Genomic DNA, 19,062 nt, shown 5'->3' with positions numbered 1-19,062 from the left:
CTTAAGCATTACCTGTTTTGACTTGGAGATGCCATGGAGGGCTTGCATTCATTCCCTTGACCCTTTTGGACAGTCTTGAGTTCCAGTAGGCGGTGAAAAACATGAACCAGTTCTTCTGCCTATTTCACTTCCAGAACTGGACTACACATCTTTCCCTGGGGAGTTAACCACACGGGTGATAGATAAACACTATTTGTATTGACTCATTGAAATCTCAACCCAGTTGTTGCTAATAAATCAGCACATCGCATGAGTGAACTACAGACGTTCCCATTACATTGGTGTAACATTTTCTTCTATCTGGACCGACTGAAATGACGGCAAAATACTTTCCTTCCAAAGGTTGAGACTTCATTCCGCATTTAGCCAGTCCATTACTCTGCCAATATGTTTCGCTCTGCCTCTCTACTTAAGAGGAAAAGAAGTTCGACCGACTTGACCCTGAGAGTGCTCTGAGCTTTTACCTAAACCACGCAAAACTCCATTGTATAACTGATCAGCTTGTTGTGGTTTTCTCTTGGCAAAAAGGGAAGGCTATCCGAAGTGAACAGCCCAGTGTATTGCAGTGTGCTAGGCACTGGTAAAGAAGCAGATCCTTGAGGGCCTGTTGGCTCATTCAAACATGTTCAAGGGCGCTGGTTTACTTTGAGGAAAGAGGTGTCTGTTCTAGACATCTGCGACGTTGCAACGTTGATGTTGGTGCTAATGTTTACTAAACACTATTGCCTTGTGCCTTGACAGACAGTTTTTGTGGGAAGGTCTCTTTGCTCAATTCTGTAGGATTTTATGGGGTCTCAGACTACTCCCAAGAAGGTCTCTTTGCTCAATTCTGTAGGATTTTATGGGGTCTCAGTCTACTCCCCAGCCCTCCACCTACTTGAGGTACTGCTATGGTAGCTATTCTACAGATAAAGAATCCGTGGTTTGAAGTATTCGTCAAAAGAACAAGTTACTTACTTCGGTAACACTGTCTGGAGGATTCTCTATCTAAACACAGATTTCTCACAACCCCAATCCACCCCTCTCCTTTCTGTGGAGGGACCTGCTTAACATCTAAAAACATCATGAATTATGAATCTGCACACTGTCTCAGATAGTTTATTCTGTGTTCCGTGGGTAAAGTTGTCAAAGGAGAACGGCACAAGAAACTAGGCAACAGATTGGCAGTTGTGTTTTGCCACTTTCTCACTTCGGATTGTCTGGAATCACAGTGGAGTGATAGGGCTCCATATAAAGGCGTGAGGGAGTGTTGCTGGAAGAACTCTGGATCTAGCCTGGTGCCTGAGAATATTCTAGAGGTAAGCACCCATCAAAGCAGTGTTACCAAAGGTAAGTAACTTATCTATTTAATATTTTAAATACATTACTGTAAACTACTGAAAGTCATTGATTATGAGTAAATGGTATTGAGTTTGTTGACACAATCGGCAAACAGTTTACTGTACAATTTAGGAGAAATGGCAGCTTTTTCAGTTTATCTGCAGTTAAACAAGATTTACTGCTTCCTCTATATCGTTATATACGGCTTCCTCTGAGTTAGATATGTTTACGGATTTGCTTTTTTGTGATGCACTATATTTGTTCCAAGACGTTTTTAGTATGTTATTCTGGATTACAGATATTTCTCAGTATGTACGAAAAGATTAGTGTGAGGAACTGTGAGCTGGTGATTGTTATTCCTATTTGAATGTGCCATTTAGTTGCTTTACAACTTACTATTACGTTTGGTTACAGTACACAGTTTTGGCATTTTACTTTCTACTTCACTTACTAACACAATTCATGTTTTGTGCAGGTGGCATGAAGGAGCAGGATCTGCTATGCATTAAACTTCATGGTGTGAACAAAATTGGCTTAAAGAAGATCATTGATTTTATTTATACTGCTAAGTTATCTCTCAATATGGACAACCTTCAGGATACTTTAGAAGCAGCCAGCTTTTTACAGATTTTGCCTGTATTGGACTTCTGTAAAGTGTTCCTCATATCTGGGGTAAGACCTGGTTTAAAATTTTCTGTTTTCTGCTTGCCTTATATTTAGTGGCCCTGAATACAAAAATATCATGATGGACCTGCTCATTTTACTTTTTGAAGTACAAAAGTTCTCTATAACCTTTGATATCGTCACCATCTGACTTGAACTTCCAATTTAGTAACCCATAATTAATTCGGATAATATGCATACACAATATCTACTAACCCACAAATCTATTTGTAGTGGAGGATTTTACTCTAAATGCATTCTGGACAACTCAAACAATTTATTTTAAATGTTTGCAAGTACACACAACCAGTTAAACAATATATTTTATATGTTTGCAAGTGCCCACACAACTAGTAATTTAAGTAGATAAGAGAAACCAAATAAAATAATTTGAGGCCCAATACGTTTACGCTACAACCCTTACAAAGCAATGTGGACGGTTTGGCCTTGCTAGAATAATGCATGTTGGGCACCAAAAACATTTTTATAGTTGAAATAAGTTATCTGCCTAGGATTTGTACCCCCGGGAGTACAAGCATTCAGTCATTATTTAGATTTAAACACTACAAGATTTTATGGATTAGGCTCTCCATGTAATGTAAGGCATATAGCAAAGCAGGTTGTCACTAGTGAGACATCAAGCATGTGGTTAAATGGTGGTCTCTGGTTTCAGTCATTCTTTTCCAGGCTCCTCATTCTAAACAATTTAGCTATCAAGGCTCTTCTAAAATCTTTCATTCCTGGCGGTCTCATTGACACTATCCAATTTTAATAGGAGGTTCATATTCACTGGGGTTTTGAGCTCCTTCTGCCAAATATGGAAGAAGACGTGTAGTATTGCAAGCATTTTAATCATTTGAAAATGTGTCCACACACTGTATAATTGTTTGTTGAAACATTAGTTGGTGAAAGGTTAAACAGGAATTGATCGTAAAAGTTTAAGACACTTGATATTTCCGCTGGGCCATAGCAAATGATGTTCACACATAGCATTTTCAACTTTTCAACTGTCTTGATTGTAACGAATCCTTGAGCTGTTAGTAAGTGTATTTAATGCATGCGGGGATGCAGTCCCATTACAGCCTATCCCCTATTGTTCCAATGTGCATACTCAATTGGTCAATTTTACCCAAATAGGTTTTGGCATTTTCTGAGCCTTACATGGGAATATTTGCATGTGTTTGAACTGTGAGTGTACCACTTTTGCTGTGCAACACACACATATCTTATAATATACCGTTGTTGTCCATTAAGCGAGATGAGTGATGTGAATAATTACACACTCAGTATTTAACAATTCATTAGGCCTGTGATAACGCCAAAGAGAAATTCCATAGATTTTCTGACCACATTAGATTAACATAAACTTTGTGCCTAAAGTTAACAAAGCTTTTTTGTGCCTTAATATCCTTAGACCTTATTAAATTATGTTTCACGGGGTTTGAAGGGCATGTGATTCCCCTCTTTGCATCTGGGGCACGTTGTGTTTTTCAGAAGGGGCAACAAATGCATGCAAAACCCATTATGTAATACAGGTCGGTCTGCGGTGTAAGTGCATTGGCAGGACAATTAGGAGGGGCGTTCCCTTATTTGCAGAGTCGAGACTACCAAATGTGAGTCCTTTAGATATAGAGTGTCGACCCAGCTTTTTTAAAGCAATGAGATGTCCTTTCTGGGGTCAGACCACCAGTAAAGAAATACAATATTTAAGGCGCATTTCAGTTGCAGATGGACTTATCCTCTTCATCCTATAGTCATGGTTCTTCAGCATCAGTGCAACAATTTCGTTTGAGCAATCAAATAAAAAAAGGAATTACTTTCATCTGCTCTGTACAAGGAAAGAGAATGGCGTGGAGACTAATTATTCTTATGTCACTGCACTTGGGCCTTGTTATTACACCTTTTATGACTAGAGAGTTTTTCACGTTGACATGCCAGGTGTTTTGATTTTGAAATTGAGCATAGCTCCTCCTTCATTGGGTTTAGTTTTACACTATATTTAAGATGAAGTATATTTTACGTACCTAAATCTCTAGGGGATGGTGGTCTATAAATGCGCTGATATATTCACATTGCTGGCCTATAAAGTGAAGTGCACATTTCCTTATTCTAGGAGGAGTTGCTATCTTTTTTTATTTTTTATTTATCTGTATTGATTTTTTGGGAATATACGACACGGCATATACAACTTTGGTTGCATCTGGTATTACTAAGCAGGGACTTGCTATCTTCAGTCGAATATAATTGGTATGACCCTAGACTAAGGATTGAAGATGTTTAGGCTGACCCGTGATCAAATTGTTGCTGGTACAAAAAATGTTAAATTCTATAGCACTTAATCAAATCTTTTTTCTAAAGTATTCTTATGTTTGAATCTCCTAAATCTTAATGTGCACCAAACAAGTTTAAGAATATGTGAAGTCAATAACCTTCTTTAATTGGTACGGCTCCAAATTTGTTATAGAGTTGTATTATATTGTAAGATTATACTGATTAATTTAACAATTCATGATTTTGTTTTGGTTAGGTTTCTTTAGAAAATTGTGTGGAGGTTGGGCGTATTGCTAACACCTACAATCTGACAGAAGTGGACAAATATGTGAATAACTTTATCCTGAAGAACTTTCCTCCTTTGTTAAGTACAGGGGAGTTTGTGAAGTTACCCTTTGATCGTCTTGCCTTTGTGCTATCAAGCAACAGCCTTAAGCACTGTACAGAACTTGAACTCTTCAAGGCCGCTTGCCGTTGGCTACGGTATGAGGAGACTCGAATGGACTATGCTGCAAAACTCATGAAGAATATTAGATTTCCACTGATGGCACCACAGGATCTTATTAATCACGTCCAAACTGTGGATTTCATGAGAACTGACAATACCTGTGTAAATCTACTATTGGAAGCCAGCAATTACCAAATGATGCCATTCATGCAGCCAGTTATGCAGTCTGAGAGAACTGCCATTCGCTCAGATAGCACTCATCTGGTGACATTGGGTGGCGTGTTAAGGCAGCAACTGGTTGTCAGCAAAGAACTACGCATGTACGATGAAAAAGCTCATGAATGGAAATCTTTAGCTCCTATGGATGCTCCAAGGTACCAGCATGGAATTGCCGTTATTGGAAATTTTCTTTATGTGGTAGGAGGTCAGAGCAACTATGATACAAAAGGGAAAACCGCTGTGGACACAGTCTTCAGGTTTGATCCGAGATATAACAAGTGGATGCAAGTGGCATCATTGAATGAGAAGCGCACCTTCTTTCACCTGAGTGCCCTAAAAGGACATTTATATGCTGTTGGTGGAAGAAATGCAGCTGGTGAATTGGGTAAGTGTTTGTAGCTTTCGTAATGTTTTTTTCTTAAACTTGGAATAATAAATTTTTGTATTGATGATTAAATTGATTTGATTTTCTTGGAAGTGTTTTCTTTCTCTGATTAGAAGTAGCCCTCAGTCTTGATGGCCTGCGACATACGCAAACACATAGTGACTGTTCTTTATATAAAATAGCTCTTGTTGCTAAAAGGCACTTTCTTTTTTCTATCCTAGTTATCAACCATTTTTAAAAAGTATGTAACGTTTGCTTCATGCTTTGTTAGAAACCATTGAAAATCAAAACATAATATGAAATCACACTGCACTGAAATCATTGTTGAAATTAATCCTGTTGGTCTTTTGATATATCAGATTTATTGTCTTCAGAAAGTCTTTAAATCGCCACCAAATTATCCTTCTGAAATTCCAAACGTCACAAGGAGTACAAATCAATTTTTGCTTTAAGTTTAACAACTGTTAAGTATACTTTGACCAAAGAACGAACGAGAACATGGCATGTTGTGGTGTTTGTAAATAGCTTAGATAACATTTTCAAAAGGGCTACGATTGACCTTGATTAGAAAATGTATTGAACACCCTCTTACGTTTGCCCTTGTTGAACGCTTGTTTTCTCTTTTTTGTTTCAGCGTTAACATATTAGGCCACTGAAAAATAGAATAATCAAATGCTTTCTTAAACCAGTTTTACACGTGTGCATTCCTTTTTATGTGCGTTGCTCAACAGAAAATCATGGTAGGTGGCTACATTTTCTGGAGTTAGTCTGTAAGGGCTATTTATGTTTCTGCAGAAGCCATCTAAGTTGGAAATTAAGACTAACGAGAAAAGCGTTTTGGCGCTAGCATTAGCATGCCTTAATGCAGTCAGTTGCATTTCATTTCAAGCAGACAAGCTGGTGCTTTGTACAGATATAAAGGCATGCATGACATGCCACCTTTTCTACATACAAAATTTAGCATTAGGACAACAGTTGGACAGCAAGAGGTTTCCCAATTCAGGTTTACAACCTGGAAAGCCTTGAAGGCTGAGGCACCTACATTCGTAAGCACCGTTCATGTGCATTCCTCAAGTTAGCAGGACCCAGCTGCAAGATAAGATGGCATTTGAACCAGTGAGACATTTGCATCAGTTCTTCTCCTGCGGATTAAACTTCGTCGCTGAAAATGGAAAGAAGCTACATTTCCTTATCTTTTTGAAACAACAATGTAGAAAAACATCATCTCTGAAAACCCTGGAATCTGTTTAGGTGCCAGACATTAACTCACTGATCCTTTGGTCGTTGGAAGACCCTTGCATACGCATCTTGCCCTACACCTAGCCAACAAGGCAAGGAAATATTGCATATGTTCTTCTTGTTAGATATTTAATTTATACAGAAACAAAAAACTTGTCCTGCCACTTCAAGTATTTCCTAGTATCTATGGCAACCGTAGCTCGGATGTTTTTCCCACTTTGCCCTTGCTTACCGTGTTCCATATGAGATTGTTCAACTGCATTAATTACCATATTAGTTCATTGAAATAATTGTTATTTTCCAAATAAGCCTTAGAGTATTTTCAGATCAGTTTGGGCTGTTCAAACCAATTACAAACTTGCAATGGTATGTGGGATGTCCTTGCGGAATCCAAAGGATTGAACCTAGCCTCTGTGCACTGTTGCCTTGTACAAATAATTGTGGATTCATCAAAAGACCATTTGCACATTCATTCACGCACATTTAGATAGTTCAGTTCATAAATCTTTATTCGAATTCCAAGAATTCGTAAAAGCACAATCGCAGATTTACAATATTATTATAACATCCTTATAAAGATATCACATAATTCATTTAATACACCATAATAAACACCAAACAATTTAGCAATGTTTCCATATAAAATTTTAAAATAGTCAGGGGTTATTCATCATCTTCCGGGCTCGGGTGGCGATTCTCAAAAAAGTGCAAGTGCGAAAAACTATTTCTTCATTTGCTAAAGAGAGCAGCGTCTGATAGGATTCTTCCAAGGAAACAGGTCTAAGTTTTTTTTTTTTTAAATGGGGTTAAAAGCCATTTCACATATTTTAGATAGTATTTACAAAAAAGAAAAAGTGCAAATCAGTTTGTGCACTCACTCCATCATAATGTATTTGCGAGATTTGGATGATTGCCAAGAGGGAAACATAATAAAATGTTTACAGTTCCTGCTCTCAACCGGAATAGGAGGCTTCTTTCCCAATTAGTCATTGGCAAAGTAAGATATATTGGTAAGGGGTACCCATACAGATCTTTGCACATATAACTAAGAACGGAGGATTTATTGGATTTCATACTCCTCCTTTCTGAATTGTAAAGTGTATAAAGTGCATTTTTCAGGTCATTCTTGTGAAGTGAGACGGCTCTGCTTGGGTCTAAAAAGAGACTGCCTTTATCAATGCTGCATAGACTCTGATAGACCCCGAGAGCCAGGGAATGCCCATTCCTCTCTCACATTTAAGGCAATTGCTTATAATTTCTTGCATTAAATATGCAGCTTTGTTCCTCCAGACTGAGAGCCAAAATAGAGCAGGGCGACCACTAATAAAATCACAAATAAAATGTAGGTTGAGTTCCCTATGGCATATGAACTGGCATATGAACTGGGAGGTGGCGATTGGAACACCCAGCAGCTTTCTACAAAACCGATTTTCTTTCTGCTGGATGCAATGACTCTTCGGCCCCGTACGTGGCTACTGGAACGCATTGCAATTTAATTGTTTTTAGAATAGCTGGAATAGCACCTGCTTTCTTCGGGCAGGGGAGACTTAAAATAGAATTGATGGCCTTTGAAAACTTGCTCGTGGAGTGGGCCAAGTGCCCAGTTCACTAGCCATTCGCAGCAAAGACCATTCCTAGGTAGGGAAAAGTGCCAGTGGAGGTTAGTCTATCGTTCCCTACCAATATAGAGTTAAGCTGGCGTTTCCCTGGTCCACATGACATGAGAAAAGATTTTTTTTAATTTACACATAAATCCAAACCGTCCATGTACTCAACAAAGGGTCCTAACCAAAATACGCAAGGAGTTTGGTGTGCGACCTATGAGGACCGCATAATCTGCGTATAGGAGTACCGGTAACGGTTTGCCATTAAATATCGGTACGTCTGGAGTTGACAATTTCAGGGAATTACTCAGCCCAATAATGTAAATAATAAAAAGCAGGGGGTGCTAAAATGCACCCCTGTCTGACTTCCCTTTCTACCCTAATGGGCCCCGAGACCTCACCACCCTTAAGATCTGTGTACAAATATGCCAAAAAAATGTACCAAGGACTCATCCAAACCATAATTCAATAAAATAGACCAAAGCTTAGACCTATTAACTAAATCGAAAGCGGATGATAAGTCCATAAAGGCTAGATGAACTGGCGAATATATGGCAATATTATATTTGCTGATGACCAAGTTAAGATTTAGGCACTGTTCGGTGGTTCCTACCTTACTTCGAAAACCCAGTTGGCATGGCTTTAATATACCACTTTCCTCTGTCCATTTTAAAACCCTGTTGTATATAATTCGGCCCAGGATCTTTAGTGTATTGTCAAGCAAGGAAATAGGTCTATAGTTGATAGGATCCGATCTATCTCCCTTTTTGTAGATTCGGACTATAACGCTCATGGCCCAGGTGCTCGGCATAGGGGCTTGGGGTAAATTATTAAAAACATTCAAGAGGAGTGGTGCCCAGAACTCTGGTTTCCATTTGATTAGATCTATAGGTAACCCGTCTGAGCCAGGGGCCTTATTACCAAGGCTCTGTGCAATTGCCTCTTCCACCTCTAGCAGTGTAATTTGCAGGCAACATAGTTGACCCTGCACATAATGATCTAAGCCATATGGTGGGGTGGCATACATTTTGGATAAGTGGTTCTCCCATGACTCGCTGGATATAGTACAGCTCACTGGTGTTAATTGCTGGCCCATATTGCGCAAGTCCCTAACTGAGGACCAAAGTATATTACCCTTCTTTCCGCCAGCTGATTCTGATAATACTTCCAAGCATTCACCAAGGAGGACACCCTTCCGTTCGCTTATGGCAATTTTGTACCTCTTCCTTGCTTTTCTTACATCTGTGCAGCACCTTGGTTTGGAGGTTAGAGCCTTGCATAAGTTCCTGTTGGCCTCTGAACATTTGTGATCAAACCACCTCGGTTCTATTTTATCCTGAGTAAAAGGTACAGACAGGAGGGATTTGATCACTGAGCAAAGTTTGGTAAAATCTTCAATTACCCTTGAGTGTAGTCCTTCAGTTGATAAACATGAGGAGATTAGATGCGTGTGCCCCTCTGACAAAGTCTGAAGTAATTTACCACTGTCAACCCCCCTCCATTTCAATCTTAATTTATCTGTTGATGGAGTTAGATCCCTGGCTCCACAAAGGATGGTATACACGGAGCGCGATGCTAGTCTTAATGCCACTTTAAGGGGATTATGATCCCCAAAGTCTGTTACATGAACCTCAGCAGCCAGTAGGCGGTCTGCGAGGCAAGGGTAGACAAAGATAAAATCAATGGTTGAAAATTGATCCCTTCCTCTAAATGTGGGTGGCTGCTGATTTGTGGAAGAATGAATAGGTTCAATACCAGCAATATCCATTACATTAGTAAGGATATGCTGGCTCAAAAAAGTATCTAGTTCCAAACCCCTTCGTACAGCGGAATCCGCATAAGGTGGGTTCACATCATTTAGTTTAGTTGGTAGTTTGGCATTAAAATCCCCACCTAAAAAGATCCCAATGGGCTCATCTAAACCTTGCTGACTGTCTAAATTAGAAAGATTACTAAAAAGCTCAATGAAGATCCTATTTGGAACAGAATAAAAATCATTGTTGTAAAAATTAATTAAATAAAGAGAAACTTGTCTTTTTATATTTCAGTATTTGGATATTGGGACTATTGGTGGGTCTAACCTTAATACTCCCTCCAGATGCTATACTAATCCCAATAAACAAACCCCCTGATGCGCGGCCAAAATCGGGCTGAGGTGCAGGTAAACTAAAACAGTGAAACCCTTCTATATATAAATCACGTGTGGCCCATGTTTCCTGGAACATTATGACATCATATGCAGCCAATTTTCGTCAGCTAGCCTTGATTCAAGGCCTGCAACATTCCAACTCATAACATTAAGGTCGAATTCAGTTTAACTTCTTTTGGGATTGTGGACAATGCTAGATATGTCACTGCGAACCATGTCACCCTCTACATATGGTTGATGGTCAGCTGATGCAGGTAACGGCCTATTCTTTACTTCCTGAACATCTAACTGCTTCATCAAGGTAGGTAATTGAAAGCCTGATATATACTCTAATATATTTCCCACACGTTCATTGACATCGACCAGCCTATGTAATTGTCAGTCCTGTGCATCCAAGCCTGAAAGGGCCTGAAACCTGTTACTGTCATGCAAGGAGGGATGTACATTAGTAATTCAAGGGTGTTGAGGTTTATAAAAATGCCCAGCGGTAATGTACTAATACTGGCATTTGACAATACGGTTTGCGACTTAATGCCTAATATTCGTCGGACCATTTCGGACATATACCGGGCCCGTTTTGAGGGCCTCTGTCGTCCTCCAACCGCGTCACTAGCTCAGCACTGCGCGAGGCCCTCTGGGGATTGGAGTTTGGACCTATCGTGTGTTCTAGCGGCTCCGCTCCTCTTTACCGCGCAGGGATGAAGGTGGCAGCGGTAGTAGCATGCGTGGCTGGTTCTCACCAGAGCCACAGAGGTGAGTGCAAGTAGCCGTTCCCCTCTCGGCAGAAAGAAGCTGAACAGTAGCACGCCTGGTTATACATTGTTTATAGAAAGCATTATTATCTCAAAATTAGGTGTGCTCCTTTACATTCATCATTAGTCATGTGGGATGTCCTCCCAAAATTAAAGCCCAAAGTGGAAACTGCGGAGCCGCGCATATGCAGTGCGGCAAACCTTTTTTGCATTTAACCTAGCATGGTACTTTGTTTCGGCATGGCAATGTATGTAGCCTTTTACTTAAAGCTTGGAGGCTTTTCATTTGCAGTGCAATTATTTTAAAACATTTTTATTAAAATAAACCCTGCTTGCAGCAAGGGCAGTCTGAGAGAAAGTTTTCCTGTACTAAAATATTCAGCGTGAGGTCTCTAATTATGTATGGTGGGAGGAAATGCCTGTTATATTCGCAATAGAAAGAGTACATAGGTAGAACGGTTTTGTTTATTGCAGCATCGATGAGACGGGTTGTATTAATAATAAAAAAGCGGTACTTCCTATCGAGTACCAGCCTGTACCCGCAGAACTACCCTGTACAAATGAGTTTGCTGCCCTCGAGGCAGAAGTGGTTCAAAGATCTGTCCTGATTTGCAAAACTTACGGATTCATGCAAATTCATGCATCCGCACCTCACCATAAACCTAGGACATGACCTTGCAAAAAGTTTAGTGGTTTGTTTGGATGAAAACCAAATCAACGAACAAACCGATCTTCCGTTCTAATTGTTTGTACTCAAATGCTGAAAATGCGTTCCCTTCACACTGCGCTAATTTTCATTCGGAATTCAAACGTCTCTTTCAAAAAATGAGTATTTTTGAAACTGCTGATTTTATGCTCTCTTGTGAGTTTTTACAGGCTGAGTACATTTACTGATCATACCAGTTGGAGCTGTTTTATGATCATTTAATTGCTTTGTGTTGCTGGTGTTATTAGCATATTGTGCAAAAAACATGTTATGAGAAGTTTATATTTTATTTTCCAACTGATTTTAAATGAAAGCAAACTCTCTTTTGTATTTTTGTAAGGCAATTAGGGCTTACAGTCCTGTTTTTGATACCAGGAATTGTCACATTGCGTTCATTAGGAAACGTTGATTCATTTCGTTCAATAGTTGAGAGAACTTTAGTGTCCTGCTTTAAACTCTTGCAGATGTACTTTGACATTTCTAATACGTCTTCATAAAGGAGGCCTTTTTAGAAGTTTTAAGTGATCATTTTTTCTAAAGTATATGTCACGAGACGGGCGGTTTAACAGCAAATAAGAATTATTATTAGTAAACTTCTTGAGTTTTTAAGCTTCAGTTATACATTTTGTTCTAGTGATTTGATGATACAAGGATAATATCACCTGCAGACACGTCTAGTGCCCGTCGCTGTCACCTGTTCTCAAAGAGAGAAAGGAAGTGTGTAACAGTTTGTTGATGTTGGTATTTGATAATTAAGTATTGTGTTTCCCAGCCTTTGTGGAAGTTAGATGCTGCGTTCAGTGTATTCTTATTTTGTTTCTAAAGCAGTTTATGAGATTGCACAGTAATTCTTGATTTATTTAAGTTTTTTTCTAAACCTGCATCTCACTTGAACATCTTCAGTGTGTTGGACACCAATAACAGAATTAACAGTTTAAGAAATATAATAACGCCTTACAGCCCGCTAGCAGGTGCTATACTGGTTAACAGCCCTGAACCAGAATTATAGGCCTGAGTTGCAGGTGAGGGCCTATAGCGAGGTTGAGTGTCTTTCATAACTGGTATAGCCCGAGGCACAAGGGCACCAAGGATAGAATGTTCTAAATTGAAAAGGGAGAAACCAAATGACAAACATTGGATTGTTGTAGCAGAAGGCTTATATCAGCCATTATAAGCTCAATTGCCTACCCTAAAGTTACTATAATCTTATAGTAACTATAAGATTATAGTAACTTTAGGGTAGGCAATTGATCTTATAATGGCTAATATAAGCCTTACACAAGGAAAGAGGTGCTTTGTTTTTAGGTTACTCAACGAATGTAAGCTGGATAGGCTTTGATCATTCAACCATGTAGGGCGCAGGTGAAAGTGAAATCAAATACCTAGGATTTAGGATTTCAGGTTTTGGTGTATTTGGACAATGCATGTGCATTCGGCGCATGGACTTTTTCTCTGTAAGGGACACTGAATGGGTTTTGTTTCCTCGTATCTAAAGTTCCATTTCCTGCATACCTGCTGAAAAGCTTGTTTTTCTCCCAATCTTGAGACTTGCAAATGTTTCTCAGATATTAATTTCCTTTCAAAAAGTGAAAGAAAAGAGGCGTTTTGCAAAATAGGAACAGGTTGGTTTAATTAAACACTGTGGCCGGGAGAGCATCAATAGAGTAGCGTCTGAAGACAGTCTCAATATACAGAGGTTTTGGCCAGCACTTTTTATACAGTTTCTTGAAGTACAATACATCGATTACACATTCTTGCATAGCATGTGGGTCCAGGGCTAGTCAAAAATTATAAGTACAACCATCTGATAACGGGGACAGAGATGACTCTCTACCTCGGGGAAAGCTAGTGTGGGCCAGTGTGTGTGCCCAGATATCTAGCATGCAGAGCATGTGATCACTGCCTGTGGTGTGCGTGCTGTGTCCTGATTGGCTGACTGTTCCGAACTACTTGTGGCATCTAACTTTGTGGTATTTTTGGAACGTGAGCCTTTGGCGAAACGTGTTTTATTGGGGCCAATTTCCTCGGATCTGTTTGTGGTGTCGCTGCTTTTCTGTGGGATAAATCGAGGTTTTCCCTGGTTGCGCGTTTGTCTTCGAGCTGATTGTAACCCCATCTGTGAGCTATCAATTGATAGGCCTGGGTTTGGGTCACAGGGCCTATCTGACTACGTATCTCTGACTGTGTTGGTGGGGAGATCATCTTGGGTGAATTCGACAGCAATGATATGTGCTTGCTACTGCGTGCGCATGAAACATCAATAAACAAAAGAAGAGAGGTTAATGTCTCTTATAAGCCACTTGGATGGAGCCAACAGATTCAAGATATTCACATCCTATTTGGGTTTGAAGGAAAGCCCTCACACACCGACCTAGTCAGTGTCATGCTTCATCATCGGGCCCCACCGAAGAGACCTAATGCCTCTTCGGTGTGCTGCGACGCCAGAAGACTGCGGAGCTGGTATTGTGTAAAGGGTGTGTTGTGAGGATAAATCAAACTTAAACTTAAAAGTGTCTAAAGGGTATCTAAAAAAAGTTTATTAATGATCCCTAGGACACGAATACAAGAGTTCTATGTGTCTGAATTGTAAAGCCAAAGGTAATGGTTGGTTTAATTCAGAATTAATATATCATTAGTATGTCAACATGTTTCAGCCTTAGTGTTGGTTTTATTTTACCTAGGCATTCGTCAGGACAATGATAAACCCCGGCGGTATGGACTCTCTAATCGTCCACCCTGACCTGGGGACGTGAAAGTGAAAAAATAAAAAGGTGTTTAAAGTGCATAAAAATAGGAAGAGCAAATGCTCATTCCAAAAATCACTCCTAATTTTGGAGTGTTTCGGCACCTGTGGAACAAAAAAGTACGAACAGACATATAAGACAAACAAACAATTATTTGTAGGGCTATGCCAAAGTACTTTTCGGTTCATGGTGTTCCAAATAAGTGGCAGCAAACGTGTTCCCAGAATAACTACTAGAGTTAAGCACCATCCACAAACCCTCTAGGGATGATACAACTAGTTCTGGGAAGTGTAGTGAAAATAGTGATTTAAAATAAGCCGTGAGTGGCTTCAGGGGGTTAAAATCACATGGTATAAGTGTTTCAAAGGATCAATAGACAAAGAGTCAGTGACCCACACACGCAAGTATGAGATAAAAACAAGTCTCACTTTAAAGATTGGCGCTATCTGCACCATGGGTCTCAGGAGGGGGGTTGGAGTGTCCCTGGCACATCCTAAAGATAAGAAAACATAGGCTAGAAACATACGGAATCGCGATTGACTTAGCTTGATAGTATGGATTTGGTCCGATCGTCAATGCAGCATTACTCACGCCCTCAGCACTCGCAGCCCGCTTGTACACCTCGTACTACCTCTACCGGACCCCGACGATGGAGAGCGGGGCCGGTGGATTTGTTTTAAAGGGCTGTGTAACGCTGTTGGCGCTCTTCCGGGTGGGCGTGGCTAGGGTGTTCTTTCCCGTGGGCGCGGTTCAGGTGAGAACGAGGCTTGGTTGCACTCGTTTCTATGGAAACATCGTGTTATGTCTCCAAAGAGAGGCTTGCATTAGCGGGCCAATCCTTGACTTCGGGCTTCGGTCTTCGGTCTTAAAAGAGAAGACAACAAAATAAAAAATAAGAGATGTATACAGCGGCAAGCCTTGGTTGTGCTTGTTGCCATGCAAAACATTGCATAGTATTTTTTACATCGAGGCTAGAGGCTATATTGGCCGATCATTAGTTTTGGGGATATGAATAACAGCAGTGTTACTGTTGCGCCAGTATAACACAATTTGTATTGGCTTGTGTATTTTATTGAGATCTACTTGTATCTGCACGTTTTATAAGAGCGCAGAGTAAAATAAGCGCAATGTTTACTGCATGACTGTGAATATTATCAGAGTCTGGGAATTAGATTCTTGGTATTTTACAACATTGATGTTTATTTGTAAATAGTGCGCTACTGATCGGACGTACATGATTGGTGACTTTGGCAAACATTAGAATCAAAGGGTTTCAGTTAAGTACAGTGTTCCATGGGATATCATCATTGAGCCCAATGATGTTGGTACCTAAACGGTACACCCACCGCTGTTCTTTCTCAAAGAGTCTGGTAGGGATGTTTGTGGTACCAGTAATTTTTTCAATTATTGTCCATTTCATATCATTCGGGGTATGGTTATGTTCAAAAAAATGTCGGCTCAGTTTGGTTGTTAATTTTTTGCATCGGATATTACTCCGGTGCTCACCAATGCGCTGTTTCACTTTTCTTGTTGTCATGCCGATGTAACGTAAGGAACAGGGACATGTTATCAGGTATATCACATTGTTTGAGTTGCAATTCGTATGAGCAACTTGTGTCCAGATTTTTCCTGGTTCCAAAGACAGTGATTTCGAAGCTTCTGTAAGATGGCATATACTACAGTCTGAGCAGGGATAATGTCCTGTGATGGGAGGAAGACCCCATGCTGTTGTGACTGAAGGTGTCTGAGGGTCAGTCTTATGTTTCGGGCGGGTGTGAACCAGGGCATCTCTTAAGCTTCGGCCTTTTTTGAAAGAAAACATAGGTTTTTCCCAGTCTTTTTTTGCTGACTTTATGATACTCCAATGTTTGTTTATGGTTTTTTTCATATAGTTTGATAGCCCATTGAATGTTGTCACACAAGTGAGTGGCACTGGTTCTTGGTTGTTGACTTTTTCTTCTAGTAGGACTTCTCTCGGCTGATTCCTGGCTCTCTTAAAGCCTTTGTTGAGGATAGCAGAAGGATATCCTCTGTCTTTCAGTTTTTCAGTTAAACTTGAGGCTTGTTCCTTGAAATCAGTAAGTGTACTGCAGTTACGCCTTAGCCTCAGGTATTGCCCATAAGGAAGGTTCTCTTTTAGGGGGCGCGGATGAAAGCTGCTGAATTCTAATAGATTATTCTTTGCTGTTGGCTTATGATGAGTTTTTGTGGTTAAACATGTGCCAGATATTGTGATCAGTACATCCAGAAAAACAATGTCAGTTTTGCTTGTGGTATTTGTGAATCTCAAATTGTTGTCTAGGGTATTAATCCACAACAGGAAGGCTTCCAGATTACTCTCACTGCCTGTCCATAATAGCAAGATATCATCAATGTAACGCTTCCATAGAAGCATTGATGAACAAAATTTCGCAGTTGAAGGAAGAATGTGCTGGGCTTCAAAATCCGCCACGTACAGCCCGGCCACACTAGGGGCAAAGGTACTGCCCATCGAGGTACCCGAGCGTTGAAGGAACAGCTTATCCTTAAAGGAGAAGAAATTTTCTTTGAGTGCTATTGTCGCACAATCAATAATGAATTTTTTTGGGGTTTGATATTCCCATTCGATTGAATCCAATGCCTTCCCCAGGACTTTGATGGTATCGTCCTGGGGGATGCTTGTGTACAAGCTTTCAACATCCAAGGTCACTAATGTGACTGAGTTGACCTCGAATGTAATGTCTGTCAGGAGATGTAGTAGACTTTTGGTATCTTTCAGGTATGAAGGAGTTGCCTGTACCAGGGGCTTCAAAAACTGGTCACAGAACCTAGAGAGAGGTTCCAGAATTGATCCAATCCCGGATACAATTGGGCGACCTGGTGGTGGTAACCGGTTTTTATGCAGTTTAGGTAGTGTATAAAAATATGGGATGATGTTGTCATTGGTATTCAGAAATTCTGCTTCATTTTTGGAGATGTGTTCATTGTCTACAGCCTCTTTAACTAAGGTGGTGATCCTTTTCGTTAGATCAGAAGAGGGATCAGTCATTAATGGAGTATAGTTCCTGTTGTCATTTAGAAGATCCTCACAGGTTTTATCATAGTCATTGGTGTTTAGTATGACAATGCCACCGCCTTTATCAGCTGGTTTTATGGTTATTGAATTGTCATTTTGTAGAGCTTCTAGTGCCTTATATTCCGCAGTCGTGAAATTTCCAAATATTTTGGGGTTCTGGCTAGCCTCCAAATCCTTGAAGACTGCCTGTTCAAAGGCAATGATAGCTGCTGGTACGGTATGCGGAGGAGGGATGAATGTTGAGTTGGGTCTAAGCCCCGTATCTCCTTTCCTGATTGCGTCGTTGAGATCTGTTTTTCCTTCAAAGAAAGCCTTTAGTTTCAATTTCCGAAAGAAACCGGCAAGTTCGCAATGAAGTCTAAATTTATCGGGTCTTGCTGTGGGGACGAAACCTAGGCCTTTTTCTAGAACCTGGTTCTCCATTGGTGACAGGATTCGTTTGGACAGGTTGGTCACTAGACTTACAGTCCGCTCGTTCCTGGTTGTTGGGCACTGCTGCGCGTGTGGTTCGACACTGAGTCGTCCTCTGTCCAGGAGACTCTGTTGTTGTTGTTGCCTCTCCTCCTGCCTCTTCCTCTCCGGCCGCTCTCTAAAAAAGGCTGCCTATATTGATTTTGAAAATGGATTGGGGGCATAAATGCTGGGTTCCAACCCATGAAAGGATATTGGGGTTGTTGGTAAGGGTAAGGAGTTGGGCCCATCTCCATTTGTGGTGGTTGCCACTGTTGATGGTAATTCGGGTTGCCTGGTCTCCCTCTGTTGTTCCTGTTCCCCCGGTTCCCTCTTCTTCTTGTTTTTTGGGCAGAATCATTACTTGATCCGCTGGTATCGGAGGAGTTGTCATCTGATTGATCTGATTTATTTGTATTTCTGGTTGGAGGGACGAAAGTGGCTGTAGAGTAAGGGTATACTGTTTCAAAAGAAATTTTTTTTAGATCCTTTTGGAATTTTGTAGCTTTTGATTGCATTAGATTGTCCTTATACTCTTTCATTTCACTATTTATTTCATCCAACCTTTTCTTATAGCCGGTTATTGTGGCTTTGAAGGTTGATTCAGTCTCTCTAATTTCAATCATCAATGCCTCAGATAATCTGAATGCTGTCTTTATGATTAGGACCAGCCAATCACGCGTACAATGCCATGCGATCATGGCCCAATCTTTTCTAAATGTTTCATCATTGAGGAAGATACGAGGGGCATTGGTGACTAGTAAGCCTCTCGGTGCTGCATTTGCAATAAGCAATACCTTATTGAGGCAATTTTGTTCATCAATGCTTCTATGGAAGCGTTACATTGATGATATCTTGCTATTATGGACAGGCAGTGAGAGTAATCTGGAAGCCTTCCTGTTGTGGATTAATACCCTAGACAACAATTTGAGATTCACAAATACCACAAGCAAAACTGACATTGTTTTTCTGGATGTACTGATCACAATATCTGGCACATGTTTAACCACAAAAACTCATCATAAGCCAACAGCAAAGAATAATCTATTAGAATTCA

At 40.3% G+C, this 19,062-nt stretch overlaps 1 protein-coding gene across 4 annotated transcripts in view; it reads left to right on the top strand.

Moving 5' to 3' along the window:
* LOC147662656 (kelch-like protein 13) overlaps positions 1-19,062 on the top strand; it is a 409,739-nt gene that overhangs the window by 303,558 nt on the left and 87,119 nt on the right. For all 4 annotated transcript variants that reach the window (XM_086951015.1, XM_086951014.1, XM_086951016.1 and 1 more), the window contains exons 4-5: positions 1,796-1,992; positions 4,511-5,306. In XM_086951015.1, the coding sequence (XP_086807141.1) occupies positions 1,796-1,992; positions 4,511-5,306 (993 nt within the window). The remainder of the gene's footprint in view (positions 1-1,795; positions 1,993-4,510; positions 5,307-19,062) is intronic.

This window comes from Lissotriton vulgaris, unplaced genomic scaffold (assembly GCF_964263255.1).
Source record: "Lissotriton vulgaris unplaced genomic scaffold, aLisVul1.2 SCAFFOLD_322, whole genome shotgun sequence".
NCBI classification, from domain to species: domain Eukaryota; kingdom Metazoa; phylum Chordata; class Amphibia; order Caudata; family Salamandridae; genus Lissotriton; species Lissotriton vulgaris.
This window is presented reverse-complemented; position numbering and strand designations above follow the sequence as displayed.